This window comes from Fistularia commersonii, chromosome 19 (genome assembly GCF_037954325.1).
Source record: "Fistularia commersonii isolate RoL2024-O1a breed Wild chromosome 19, RoL_Fcom_v1.0, whole genome shotgun sequence".
In the NCBI taxonomy this organism is placed as follows: Eukaryota; Metazoa; Chordata; class Actinopteri; order Syngnathiformes; family Fistulariidae; genus Fistularia; species Fistularia commersonii.
In genome coordinates this window covers 7,866,124-7,880,910 of record NC_141302.1, presented here as the reverse complement: position 1 = coordinate 7,880,910, position 14,787 = coordinate 7,866,124, and the positions used below count along the sequence as shown (strand labels likewise).

At 39.6% G+C, this 14,787-nt stretch overlaps 1 protein-coding gene across 13 annotated transcripts in view; it reads left to right on the top strand.

Annotated features, from left to right (window-relative positions):
- Window positions 1-14,787, top strand: part of LOC147223620 (adhesion G protein-coupled receptor L3) — a 222,742-nt gene that overhangs the window by 48,779 nt on the left and 159,176 nt on the right. For all 13 annotated transcript variants that reach the window (XM_086165516.1, XM_086165510.1, XM_086165508.1 and 10 more), the window contains one exon: window positions 7,838-8,063. In XM_086165516.1, the coding sequence (XP_086021642.1) occupies window positions 8,009-8,063 (55 nt within the window). In that variant the 5' untranslated portion in view covers window positions 7,838-8,008. The remainder of the gene's footprint in view (window positions 1-7,837; window positions 8,064-14,787) is intronic.

The following is a 14,787-nucleotide window of genomic DNA, read 5'->3' as shown; positions in this document are numbered from 1 at the left end:
GTCAGAGGAGAGTGCAGTTTCTTTGTGTGCACTGAGGGGAGGAGGGATAGTCCCATTATTTAACCCCAGCCATCAGTCACACTCAAAAAGACTATCATATAGAAGCATTCAGAGGTTGTGCAGACTAAAGTTAGCACTATTATCTGCCTGTCACTGGCTAGCTCTAGCCCTTGTGTCCCTTGTGCAAAACCAATTCTATAAGTGAATGTCTTTTGGCTCTTGTTTTTCAAGCTTTAGGGCTGCACATATTGCCTTCAAAGAGCACTCAATGTTTACCTTCTGTTTTTCAGACATTTCAACTTTCTTTAAAATAATGTGACTTAAAAATTTCAGCTGTTTAGTTTTATGAAATAGATCCCTCAATTTGAAACCATCAGCTGGGTTTGAAAGCAAAGCTGAGGCTTTAACCCCAGAAGGAAATCGTCTCACTTTTAATCATCTAAGCTCATCTCCGAAGATTTCCGAGTGAGTGCTCATCAATCAAACTCTATGCAGACAGTGTGCCTAATTAAAATTCGCCTTGTACGAAACACTTCATTTGCATGAAAACACCATCTTTCTCATAAAGATTACCAACCTTGTGGTGCTGGTGTGATAATTATCTGAACATGAAACAGTTGAAAATTGGAGACACTATTCTTAACCCTGCAACATGATCCCTCTCCATTATAAAGTGTTCCGTGGGAGGGCTACAAGCAGGCGTGACTAGTAACACCATACTTATGTCCTCATCAGATAACATTGTCAGTCAGCTTTTAGTATATTGCTGTGGCATATGGAATGCCTCTGAATTTAAGAAAAAAAATCATCATGTGAAGGATGGAATACTCTTGTGATAGTCAGCTTGACTGATACTTACAGAATGTCTTTTAAGTATGAAAAAAAGCTAATTCCAAAATTACTGATAAAAGGACATGTTTGGTCAGGGCTTGGTTTAAATACAAATTCTGCATTTCCCTCAGCTGTAGCATATTTAGTGTTTGTACCATGAATGTGTGTTTTGGACTGCGAGCTCAGGAAAAAAATCATTTTGGTTTCAGAATAATTTTTAAATTGATTCACAGATATCTTCATTTTCTTGTGGTAGATTTATAAAATCTGCTAGGATTTGTGTGTTTGGTTTTGGCAATAGTTTAGGCCGGATGCCCTTCATGACGCAACCCTCTGCATTTATCAGGGCTTGGGACCGGCTCAGGGAGACACTGGCCTGTGCCCCTCCGGGGCTGGAGAGCAAAAAGGCGTGTTGAGAAGCAGAGAGAGACGAGGAAAGGCAAGAGTCTGGGACTGAGAGACGGGACTTTGAATATCAGGACAATGACAGGGAAAGGTAGAGAGTTTGTCAACATGATGCAGAGAAGGAAGGTGGATATACTGTATGTCCAGGAGACCAGGTGGAAATGTAGTAAGGCTAGAAGCTTATGAGCAGGCTTTAAGTTGTACAATTATTGTACTGACAGGAAGAGAAATGGAGGAGTTATCTTGAAGGAGGGGTTTGTTAGGAATGTTCTGGAGGTGAAAAGAATGTCAGAGAGACCTATGAGTCTGAAACATGAAATTGAAGGTGTGATGCCTTGTAAATGACTATGCCCCGCAGGTGGGATGTGACTTTGAGGAGAAAGAGAAGTTCTGGAATGAACTAGATGAAGTGACGCAGAATATCCCCAGAGATGAGAGAGTGGTAATTGGTGCAGACTTCAATGGGCATGTTGGTGCAGGCAATAGAGGTGATGAAGAAGCGATGGACCAGGTATACAGGATAGGAATGCAGAGGGACAGACGGTGGTAGACTTTGCAAAAAGGATGGAAATGGCTGTAGTGAACACTACTTATAAGAGCAGCGGTAGGAGCATGCAGGTGGACTACATCCTGTATAGACGAGGTAACTTGAAAGAGATCAGTGACTGCAAAGTAGCTGTAGGTGAGAGCGTAGCCAGACAGCAGAGGATGGTGGTTTGTAGAATGACTCTGGTGACAAGGAAGATCAAGAGGACAAAGGCAGAACAGAGGACAAAGTGGTGGAAGCTGAAAAGGGAGGAGTGTTGTATGGCTTTCAGGGAGGAGTTGAGAAAGGCTCTGGATGGTCAGGGAGAGCTTCCAGATGATTGGACAACTACAGCTAGTGTTATCGAGGAGACAGGTAGGAGAGTACTTGGTGTGTCATCTGGAAGGAAAGCAGATAAGGAGACTTGGTTGTGAAATGAGGAAGTGCAGAAGCATATACAGAGAAAGCGGTTAGAAAAGAAGAAGTGGGACACTGAAAAGAACAGACAGGAGTACAGGGAGAGAAAGCGTAAAGTAAAGACAGAGGTAGCAAAGGCAAAACAAAGTGTATGATGACTTGTATGCTCGGTTGGACAGTAAGGATCTATACAGGTTGGCGAAACAGAGAGATAAAGATGGAAAGGATGTACAACAGGTTCGGGTGATTCCAGATAGAGAGGGAAATGTATTGATAGATGCTGGAAGAGTGATGGGAAGATGAAAAAAGTACTTTGAAGAGCTGATGAATGTGGAAAATGAAAGTGAGGCAAGGGTAGAAGAGGTGACAATTGTAGACCACAGAGTAGCACAGATTAGTAAAAGTGAAGCGAGGAAGGCATTGAAGAGGATGAAGAGTGTAAAGGCAGTCAGTCCTGATGATATACCTGTGGAGGTATGGAAGTGCATAGGGGCAGCGGTGGAGTTTCTGGCTAGATTATTATGTTATTATATAACAGGATCTTTGAGAGTGAGAAGATGCCTGAGTAATGGAGACGAAGTGTGATGGTGCCCATTTTTAAGCATAAGGGCAATGTGCATAGTCGTGGCAACTATAGAGGCATCAAGTTGATGAGCCATACAATGAAGTTATGGGAAAGAGTAGTGGAAACTAGACTGAGACCAGAAGTCAGCATTTGTGAACAGCAGTATGGCTTCATGCCTAGAAAGAGTACTACAGATGCTATATTTTTTTGAGAATGCTAATAGAGAAGAGGGAGCTGCATTGTATTTTCGTATACCTAGAAAAAACATATGACAGGGTGCCAAGAGAGGAACTCTTGTATTGTATGAGAAAATCTCGTACGCACGTATGCTAGCTGTGAGACAGTGGTGCAGTGTGCTGTAGCATCAGCTCTGAGCCCCTTCTTGTTTGCAGTGGTGATGGACAGGCTGACAGATTAGGTTAGACCGGAATCTCCATGGATCATGATGTTTGCAGATGACATTGTGATATGTAGTGAGAGCAGAGAATAGGTTGAGGGAAATCCAGAGAGGTGTATCTATGCGCTGGAAAGGAGCGAAATGAGGGTTAGTTGCAGCAAGACAGAGTATATGTGTGTGAATAAGAGTGAAAGTGGATATGAAGTTAGTTGGTGTGAGAGATGAGGACTCAGAGAATAGGGTTTGATGGAGAAGGTTGATTCACCGTGGCGGCCTCTGAACAGAAAAGCCAGAAGAAATCACGGAAAAGTTTTTCTAAAGCTAAAAAAGTACAATTTACTTCTTGAAATGAAAGCAAATTCCCCTATGATGGAAACATTATATGGAATTTGACAAAAATTGCATAGTGATTTGCAAGTAATCTGTAAGGAGTCACAGGCAAATGACAAGGAGAGTTTTATGATTTGTGACTCTTTTTTTCTTTTGTTAAAATGTGTTTAAATAATGGTTTACTTAAAGTCAACCAAAAGCCTCAAACACACTATTTGTGTTGCTGATCTGAGCTATCCACGCCTCCAAATGGTCTATCATATATCAGTGTGGAAAACAGGCTTCTGAATATCAGGCTATTCATTTTTCTCTACGTCACCCTATCCTACTTTCAGTTACTCATAAGCTTCTTATTTACACTTAAGCCTTTGTTTTAAATTCAGCTTACATCAAGCTAATATATTTTCCCTGAATGCTATTAACTTCCAATTTGTCTGTTTCTTACATCGACTCCCCTCTCTTATCAACCAACCCATTTTGGTCGTACTAGAGAGAAACGTTGATGCAAATATTTCCAAAAGGATTCATCTGCATAGGCCAAGCTATCTAAAACATCATCACTGATTAAAGAAAAAAAAAATAGCGTGAAAAAAAAAAAAAAAGATAGGTCAAAGTTTCTAGTCATTGATAAAGAAGTCTCCTTGATGCAATGCAATTGTAAACAGTCACTACAGCCACTGCTCCGCTGGCTAAATGTTGGTCAGCTTATCTAAGGGAGTTATCCTAAATCCCCCTCAGAAGTACCCTTGAAATGTCAGCACCATAATGTATCATGAAGCTACTTCTCGAATACAAGACAACTTGGCATTGCAGTGCTGCGCTGCTCTTCCTCATATTTCTTCATTGAATCCAGTCCAAGCCCCTCTCATAAATATGTATTTTACGACGAGTTCCTTTGCTGATTGATATCGCTTTTTGCACCTAAGACCACACACCTTTTTGGAGAGCTAATTAACAACTGCAATAGTCACATGTATCCATATGTTTATTTATTTATAATGATGATTTCTGAATAAAAAACGTGCAAATTGTTTGTTTTCTTGGGGTATGTTGTGTGACATGGTGAAATCCAATATGGGTGTGCATGCACGTATGCTTATGGTAATCCAAAGGAACTATAAATTTTCATTGTATGATACGATCGTAACTGCTTAGAACATTCTTGCTGCATTTTCTGTGTGATCTGATTGCCACACTAGGAAGAAAGGGGAAATAGAATATTATATTGTCTTCTCTAAAAATGGAACATTTTCAAAACGCTGTGGCTTTGTTTCAGTTTTTTGCTCCATATCTGCTACCACTTTAGAAATTGTCAGATAACATATATCTCAGGGCTAATTTACTGAATGTACAGTTTTTTTGACTATGATTATTTCTTGATTAATGTATTTTTTGTCAAGGGAGTCACAGTGTTTGATTTGGTGTCATATTTGATTTCAGTCTCCTGTAGCCGTCAGAGCATTTTATTATGTGTTGGTTACTCAAACGGATATTTCTTTGATCAAATACAGTCTTTCACATTTCTATTTTAGCGTCTTTGAAGCCTCACTATGGTATACAGTATACACTGTGGATGTAATGAAAATAACAATAGATGAAGCTTTGATTCGCAATTTTTTTTTTTTTTTTTTTTTTTTTTAAATTCATGGCACCCATGGTTGATGAGCACCTTAGAAAAGGCTTTTGAGGCTGGATCGCTGGAGCCATAATGATAGACATAAACTGTACAAATATTGGTAGCGGTAAAATCTGCTCACAATTACTCACATATATAAGTAATCCTCATGCAAAATGTTTAAGTTACTGTCTAAACTGAACATATGTACTTAGGGCCTCACTGACATTCAAATGTTGTGTTCAAGTCAGTTCAGCACATGATAGTGTGATGGTGTTGAATAATCTGGAACAGCCACCTTCATTGGATCATGATTTAAAGACAAAAAGATGGAAATGTATTGCCAAAATCAGATGAAATTCAAAGTCAGACAGCCCTCAATTCAACTTTCAGAATTGGTGATTATATATCTGAACCTAAAACAACAAAATTTATGCCTCATCTGCCTTTAAGACAGAAAGCTCTTTATTGTCATTCAGTTATACATACAGCACAACATCATCAGAATTTGACTACGGCAGTTAATCCATCATGGATAAAACATGAACAGAAGGCAACTGTTTGGTTCCAAGGATTACTGCTCTAACCCCATGAGCAATGCCAAAATGACATGCAATTTTTTGGTATATGGAGTACACTTGGAAGAATATAAAATATAGATGAAACAACAATATTGTTTTTTTTACCTTACAAATATTAGCCAGTGAAGTTTCATATTACCATACAAATATGCTACCTCCTTATCTATAAAAGACCAAAATATAGGCCAACTCATAAACTGGACAACCACCAAGTAGTCTGTTTATGCAGAGGCTCTTAATATTCTTGCAGAACTTCTCTTCATCAAAATCTGAAATACTTTATTAATCCCAGTGGAAATTGAGTCACTATTGTCTGTACTATACTTTCCATACTGTCTCTGTTTTTTTTTTTTTTTTTTTTGACTTTGTAGAAATACATAGCAACTGATGTGGAAAGCCTGATAAAACAGATAGAGTGCAGTGTTGATATAATGTGAATTTTTTATGTCCACCACTATTCCTAGTACCTTGTCCTTTGATGTGGTGTACACATTTTGACCTTTGGTTTGATTTTCTGATCTTCTACAACGGTTTATCTCCATGCAATATTAAATGCGGTTTAGAATGCTTAATGTGCATGGATGATGCCACTGCGGAGGAGAGTGAAATGTGTGTATAATTTTGCACAGATAGTTTACTGGTGGCAGATAATGACTAAATGTAGATAGGGATAAGGCCTAATCATCGAAGCCGACTTAGAGGTAATATTATAATGCTAGATTGATTGGGTTAATCTTTAGAGGCACATTGGATTACAAACAGTCAAATATGTTACACCTCACACTTTTTCATCTTGTGTTATGGATCAAATGCCATCCACATTCATCAGATCTTCAGTGTTACACTCACACCAGGCATATGCAAATTTGATATGGTTGCTGTATGTTGTCACTAAAGCATGTCCTTGCAAGCACTTCATTTTGTACTTTAATTCACAGGTGATAAAAACCCTTGTGAGATTAGAGGTCAAGGATTTATTCAGCTCTGTGGAATACATACACCTTTTCTTTCACCAGAATTTTGGAAGAAAGCCTTCAAGAATACTGGTTATTTGTTAGGTCAACCATATGCATTAAATGAGGCCAAAACTCCAACTGTGAAGAAATGGCACCTGCCTACACAAAAGATGGGAAATGTTCCCATGTTTCATTTGTCAGTTATTACCGGGGCCCTGCAAGATTCCACACAATGTTGGGAGAGGGGTTCGAGCAGGTTGGAATGGGTGGAGAAAAGTGTCAAGGGTACTATGTGAAAGAAGACTATCAGCCAGAATGAAAGGAAAGGTGTACAAGACCAGCTATGCTGTGAGGCCTAGAAAGAGTTACAATGATGAAAAGACAGGAGACAGAGCTAGAGGTTGCAGAGATGAAGATGTTGAGGTTCTCTTTGGGAGTGATCAGGATGGATAGGATCAGGAATGAGTCTATCAGAGGAACAGCACATGTTAGATGTTTTTGAGTGAAGGTCAGAGAAGCTAGACTGAGATGGTTCGGTCATGTACAGAGGAGGGATAGTGAATGTATTGGTTGACGGATGCTGGAATTGGAGCTGCCGGGCAGGAGGTCTCGAGGAAGACCAAAGAGAAGATTTATGGACGTAGTGAGAGAGAATATGAAGATAGTTGGTGTGAGAGAGGAGGATACAGAGAATAGGATTAGATGGAAGAGGTTGATTTTCTGTGGCGACCCCTGGAGGGAAAAGCCGAAAGAAGGAGGAGAAGAAGAAGAAGATGAAGTCTGGAGCACACATGTCTGTATGAAGACATTTTGCCTTATATGATGTATGCAAAAGCAGAATGTGTGTACTCCTGCTCTCTCTCACTCTGTGGGGGTGATTTGATGCTGAGGTGGGGGGGGGGGGGGGGAGTTAACGCTTCAATAAACAAACAACAACAAAATATCTAAAAATACACTTGTTTTTTCACTGTTTGGCTGATCACACCCTGTATGAGTTCAGCTGGCGGGAGATTGAGCAATTTGCAGTATGTCTCATGTTAACAAGTTGAAACCAACTATACCAGAAGGACTGTGCATCAGGTTGCTAAATGCATAGTGAAACCATCTGTTGTGTCTCTTTCTGGAACTTTGTAAAATTTCCTCGCAGAAGAATGAATCACTGGTCCTTAATCCTTTTGTTCAACTAACTCACTTCATTTTTATTTTCATAATAGATACTGAAAAGCATCTGGCATTGGTGCACCACAACTTGCGGCTGTGAGGCAAGAGCAGAGGAGAGAACCTTGCAGTCTATTGGAAGCACCGGATCTGGCCCTTTGCCAATCAAAGACTCAGTACTGAACTCACCTGGGACCTTCGGCGGCGGGCGGTAAGAGGAGGGGGCCATGTGGACCGCACGCCTGCTAGTCCTTGCCAGCCTCTTTGCACCTGCTGCTTTGGGTGAGTTAGATTAATCTAAGGACGTCTATCTTTGTGTCTGTCCGTGTGAATGGGCAGATGTGGGCACAAAACTGAGAATTTTGTTGTTACTCATTTGGCTATCTGTTTGTATGTCTGAATATTATTTTTAACTATTCAAGTTTCTGATTCTGTTAGGGAGCTGTGATAGAAGCTCTGACTTTATGTCTCATTTTCAGTGTTGATCCACTTTGTTGTGCTAGACTCTTGGTAACTTTTTCTCCATTCTTTTTTGTTCACTTTTAGTCATCTTTCCTGTGATTTTCCATTCATCTTTTGCTCTGTTCTTCATTTACCTGCTTCCCTCACTTTTTCGTCTGTCAATGTGGAAAACAACTGAAATTACTTGCAAGACATCATCAGCTCTATTACTGCTGTGGCACATCTTTTGGATAGTGGAAATGGGATGAAGGAAAACATCTAGCTTTTAACTATTTAGAAATTAGGATCTCACAGTTAATTTGCAATGTCTTTCTTTTCTGACATTTGGTGAAATAACAATCTTTTGGGTGTGCAGTATTTTTCATATTTGGTTTGTGTGTATTATTTGACTCAAAGCACATAGATTACTTCAATTTTGATTAAATGAAATAAATGGTGATGGTTCTGGGGGTATGAGGGTGCATGAAAGTTTGTGTGTAATGTGCATATGAAAAGAAGAGGCTAGTCACAGTCAACAAGGGTTTTGATGTACAGTGGGGAGTGTTTCAGAAAATTGCCCATGGAATAGTTATTTTGATATGTTAAGAATGAAAATGGGACATTTGGAGCTAATTGAAATGTTTGTCTGCTGAACTGTCTGCGTGGGGTGGTTCTGGGTTAGCCATACAGGGCTGATGATAGCAGATTTTTAATTTGTTTAAAAATCTGTATCTCATCTGTATCTCATACCCTCCTCTACTGGCTCATCAGACAGAAATTAAAGCCTTACGAGCTAGATGTTTTTTAGCACCAGTTGTAATTCCACATAATACCAATCCCTGAGTCGGCCTGACATGATGAATGCGTGTTGTTGTTTTTGACATTATCACAGTTGGTACCATGAGTAAGACTTCTTCTTTTTTTGTGATGTGGGTAAGATACAGGGACTTTGTGTTGGGGGTGTGTATGACTCAGTTGAATAAGTAAACCAGCGTCTGTCAATAATTAGTGGTGACATTTGTAAGAAAAGTGATAAAAATAATGAGAATGAATATGAATATACCTATAGAGCACTTTCCATCAAAATGCTGTACAAATGAGAAGAGATAGAGTAGGATGAATGAAATAAAAATCACACATTCACTCATTTTTTCCGCCTGTCTTGTCATGACGGACACAATGTGCCGACAGGCTTCACAATTACCTTCTGAATTTGATTTTGGATGGTGTGAGGAAACCAGCACACTGGAGGAAACCCATGCAGACACAGGGAGAACATCCCAACTCCCCCGAGAAAGGCCCCTGTTGGGATCGAACCAGGAACCATCTTGCTGTCAGTCAAAAATGTTAACCACTGTGCCACCATACCGCTCTCAATAAGCATATACGGTAATGATACCCCTAATGAAATGTCTGCATTATTAGCCTGAAACTTTCACATATTCAAAACCCCATCTTAAGACCAAGCTGGATAATAGGCTAAACAATTTCAAATTCAGCTGGGGTCAAAAAATTGAGTTATATACATTTTATCAAAATGTAGCATTTTATTAGCAATAGGACCAATTATATTAGCTAATTTATATTCTGTTTTACTTTCTTTTTTGATAATTTGGAATAGCACGTTTGAAGAGGGAAGTGCTTCACCGTCATTTATGCATTTGATTGACATTTTATTTAAAAAACATGTTGGAAAAAAAAAACATTAGCAGAAGAGAGGATGTTTTCAGATGCTCCTTGAGCGGTATAAAAACTGGAAGAATATATAAGAGTTTATATTTTACATTTTTTGTACCTATTTTACAGTCCTTAGAGAAACAATCTATTCAAAAATAAACAAAAATAGTAAACAAGGAACAAGTTGATATATTTTTTTGTTTGATTTTTCAACCGGATTATCAAAATTTACATCATCAAAATTGTGGTCAAGCATAGCATAAATCATTAATTATAGTAACAAAATATTCGAATACTATTTTGGAGGAACACTGATAAATTCTACATTTTCATCTTTGACTTTGTAAAATATGCAAATCCTGCTGTTTTTTTGACACAGCAATTAAAGAATACAAAGTATTCTGATCAAACTTTCACAGGATCTAGTATAATTCCTGAGAATAAGCTAAGATTTAAATTTAAAATTTGTTTCCATTAAATGAGTTATGTGTAAAATAAATTCCAACATTCTGGCGGGGATAGGATTTGAATAATGTGTGTCTGTGCTATTTTGTCTATATCCTACATCATGGTACAATTTAACTGGGTATTTGAGATGGAAATCACAGAAAATCAGAAACGCATACACTGAAGGCAAAATACCTGTCCATATACAGTATATACAAACATACGTGAACACTAAATCACCTTTTATTGTTTTGTGCTATTGGTCTGTACTTTTTTAACATCCTGACCTTGCTTTTGCAAAGCAATAAATTCAATATATGGGCCTTATCCAAGGTTTTTCCAACAGCTAGTTCCAATGTTTTTTCTAAAAGCTAGTCATTTTAAAGTTAGAAATCTGTTGCTCCACATGCACAGTTGGAACAAAAAGCAATAAACCAATATCTTGGGATGGTGGATAACAACCCATTTGCTGGACAAACAATAAGCATACTACAACCAGCCTTAGCCAATTACAAGTGTCGTGGGGGATGGATGTGAAGTGGTTTAAATAAAAGGGACATCAGCTTGCCCACTGAGGCAGACTGAAATAGGTTTGGTGCAGGCACTGTTTCACAGTCCGCTTATTTGAATCACATTATATTACAATGGGAAATCTTCCTCTTTCTCTCATTTTGGCTTTTCCCTTCAGCGGTCGCCACAGCGAATCAACCTCTCCCATCTAACCCTATTCTCTGTATCCTCCTCTCTCACACCAACTAACTTCATATCCTTTCTCACTACATCCATAAATCTTCTCTTTGTTCTTCCTCTAGATCTCCTGCCTGGCAGCTCCAATTCCAGCATCCGTCTACCAATATATTCTCTATCCCTCCTCTTTACATGACCAAACGATCTCAATCTAGCTTCTCTGACCCTCTCTCCAAAACATCTAACATTTGCTGTTCCTCTGATAGACTCATTCCTGATCCTATCCATCATAGTCATTCCCAAAGAGAACCTCAACATCTTCATCTCTGTGACTTTCATTTCTGCCACCTGTTTTTTCATCTTTGTCACATTTTCTAGGTCTTACAGCATCGCTGGTCTCACCACTACCTAGGACACATTTCCTTTCATTCTGGCTGATAGTCTTCTATCACATACATGGGGTGAAAAAATTTTAATCAGCTACCAATTGTGTAAGTTGTCCCATTTAAAGAGAGGCCTGTATTTTTCACCTCAGGTACACTTCATCTATGAGAGACAGAATGAGACAAGACGATTTCTGTAAGTCTTTACAAGGTTTTCACACATTGTTGCTTGTATTTTGACTGATTCCTCCATGCAGATCTCTTCAAGAGCAACAATGTTTTGGAGCTGTCGCTTGACAATACGGACTTTCAACTCCTTCCAAAGATTTTCTAACTGCTTGAAATCTGGAGACAGCCGAGGCCACTCCAGAACCTTGAAATGAGTCTTACGAAGCCACTTCTTTGTTGCTTTCTCAGTTGATTTCTTCACACCTATTGCAGATTCAGTCTTCCCAGCCTGCTGCAGGTCTACAATTTTGTTTCTGGTGTCCTTTGACAGCTCTCTGGTCTTGGTCGTAGTGGAGTTTGGAGTGTAACTATTTGAGGTTGTGGACAGGTGTCTTTTATACTGATAACCAGTTCAAACAGGTGCCATTGATACAGGTAACATGTGAAGGAGAGAGAAGCCTCTTAAAGAAGAAGTTACAGGTTTGTGAGAGCCAGAAATCTTGTTTGTTTGTAGGTGACGAAATACTTATTTTACAGAGGAATTCGTTATAATTCTACAATGTGATTTCCTGGATTCTTTCCCCCCCTTTCTGTCTCTCATAGTTGAAGTACACATATGAAGTGTACCTATGATTAAGTGAGAGAACTGGCACAATTGGCGACAGACTAAATACTTTTTTGCCCCGCTGTAGTATCTGTGACACTTTTTTCCACCCATTCCAACCTGCTTGAACCTACTTCTTTACCTCTTTTCCACACTCTTTTTTTGCCCTGGACTGTCGACCCTAAGTACTTGAAATCCTCCAACTTCTCGATCTCGCCTCCCTGCAGCCTCACCGTTCCATCCGGGTTTGTCTCATTCACACACATATAATCTTATTTGCTATAATGTGGTGCGACTAACCGTCATTCCTCTCCTCTCCAGAATCTACTTCCCCCTCTCTAGATTTTCCTCAACCTTTTTCCTGCTCTCACTACAGATCAAAATGTCATCCGCAAACACGGTCCATGGAGATTCCTGTCTAACCTCATCTGTCAGCCTGTCTATCACCACTGCACACATGAAGAGTGGATCCCTGATGAAGTCTCACATTCCACCTTGAACATCTCTGTATCACCTACAGCATACCTCACCTCTGTCTCACAACTAGCAGTTAGGCCCAGATATTTGGACGGTGGTACAATCTTCATGATTTGGGCTCTGCATGCTACCACATTGGATTTGAAATGAAACAACTACAATAGAATTGAATAGCAGACTTTAGTATTTAATTCAAGGGGTTGAACAAAAATATATGATTTAACTGGACAAATAAACATACCCCAAGTAAAATGTTACTGTCAATATTTTGTTGAGAATCCTTTGCATGCAATGACTGCCTGAAGTCTGGAACCCATGGGCATCACCAAACATTGGGTTTCCTTCTTTGTGATGCTTTGCCAGGCCCTTACTGCAGCTGTCTTCAGTTTTTGCTTGTTTGTGGGTCTTTCTGCCTTAAATTTTGTCTTGAGCAAGTGAAGTGCATGCTCGATTGGGTTGAGATCTGGTGATTAACTCAGCCATTGCAGGATCTTCCACTCTTTTGGGTGTAATCACCCGGACCTGTTGTACACCCTCTCCATCTGTTTCCCTAACCTACAGAATATATATCCTTCTCTCCCTCCTTACTGTCCAATCAAGCTCACAAGTCATCATACACCCTTTGTTTTGCCTTTGCTTAAGCTGTCTTTACCTTACGCTTTCTCTCCCTGTACTCCTGTCTGTTCTTTTCAGTGTCCCACTTCTTCTTTTCTAACCGCTTTCTCTGTATATGCTTCTGCACTTCCTCATTTCACAACCAAGTCTCCTTATCTACTTTCCTTCCAGATGATACACCAAGTACTCTCCTACCTGTCTCCCTGATCACATTAGCTGTAGTTGTCCAATCATCTGGAAGCTCTCCCTGACCTCCCAGAGTCTTTCTCAACTCTTTTCTGAAACACTCTTCCCTTTTCAGCTTCCACCACTTTGTCCTCTGCTCTGCCTTTGTTCTCTTGATCTTCCTTGTCACCAGAGTCATTCTACAAACCCCCATCCTCTGCTGTCAGGCTACACTCTCCCCTACTTCTACTTTGCAGTCACTGATCTCTTTCAGGTTACCTCGTCTATACAAAATGGGGTCTACATGTGTGCTCCTCCCGCCTCTCTAAAAGTTACCCTATGTTCATGTCTTTTCTGGAAAAAAAAAATTCACTATAGCCATTTTCATCCCTTTTGCAAAGTCTACCACCATCTGTCCCTCTGCATTCCTAAGCTGGACACCAAATCTACCCATCACTTCTTCATCACCTCTATTGCCTGCACCAACATGCCCAGTGTCTGCACCAATTACCACTCTCTCATCTCTGGGGATATTCTGCATCACTTCATCTAGCTCATTCCAGAACTTCTCTTTCTCCTCAAAGTCACATCCCACCTGCGGGGCATAGCCACTAACAAGGCGTCACACCCTCGGTTTCCAGGTTCAGACTCATAAGTCCCTCTGACATTCTTTTCACCTGCAGATAATTCCTAACAAACTCCTTCTTCAAGATAACTCTTACTCAATTTCTCTTCCTGTCAGTAACACGATAGTACAACTTGAAATCTGCCCCTAACCTTCTACCCTTATTAACTTCCTCCTGGTCTCTTGGACACACAGTATTTCCAAGTTCCTTCTCTACTTTTTCCTGTCATTGTCCCTATATTCAAAGTCCCTACTCTCAGTCTTTCCTCTTCTCTCTCTCTCCCTGAACACACCCTCCTCCTCTCCTTCTTGGACCTACAGTATCCCAATTTCTACTGGCACCCTGTAGGTCATCAGTGCCTTAACCGATGTTGTATAAGATTGTTAGGTTTGATCCGCATATTTGGTTTTGGCAAAAGTTTTACACTGGATGCCCTTCCTGAAGCGACCCTTTGCATTTATCCGGGCTTGGGAGCTGGATTAGTATGTTATAATGGAAAAGAAATACATTAATTACTAAATCTAAATCACCTACTAAATCAAAACCCCACCTAAGCTTTTTACTTTATTCACTTAAAATCTCTTTCATAGTTTGTGTGTGTGTATATATATATATATATATATATATATATATATATAAACCATCATTTTTGTTTCATGCCCCCCCTTGTCACAATATCACTTTGTCATCGTGCATATGTGCCAGATTTTTTATTT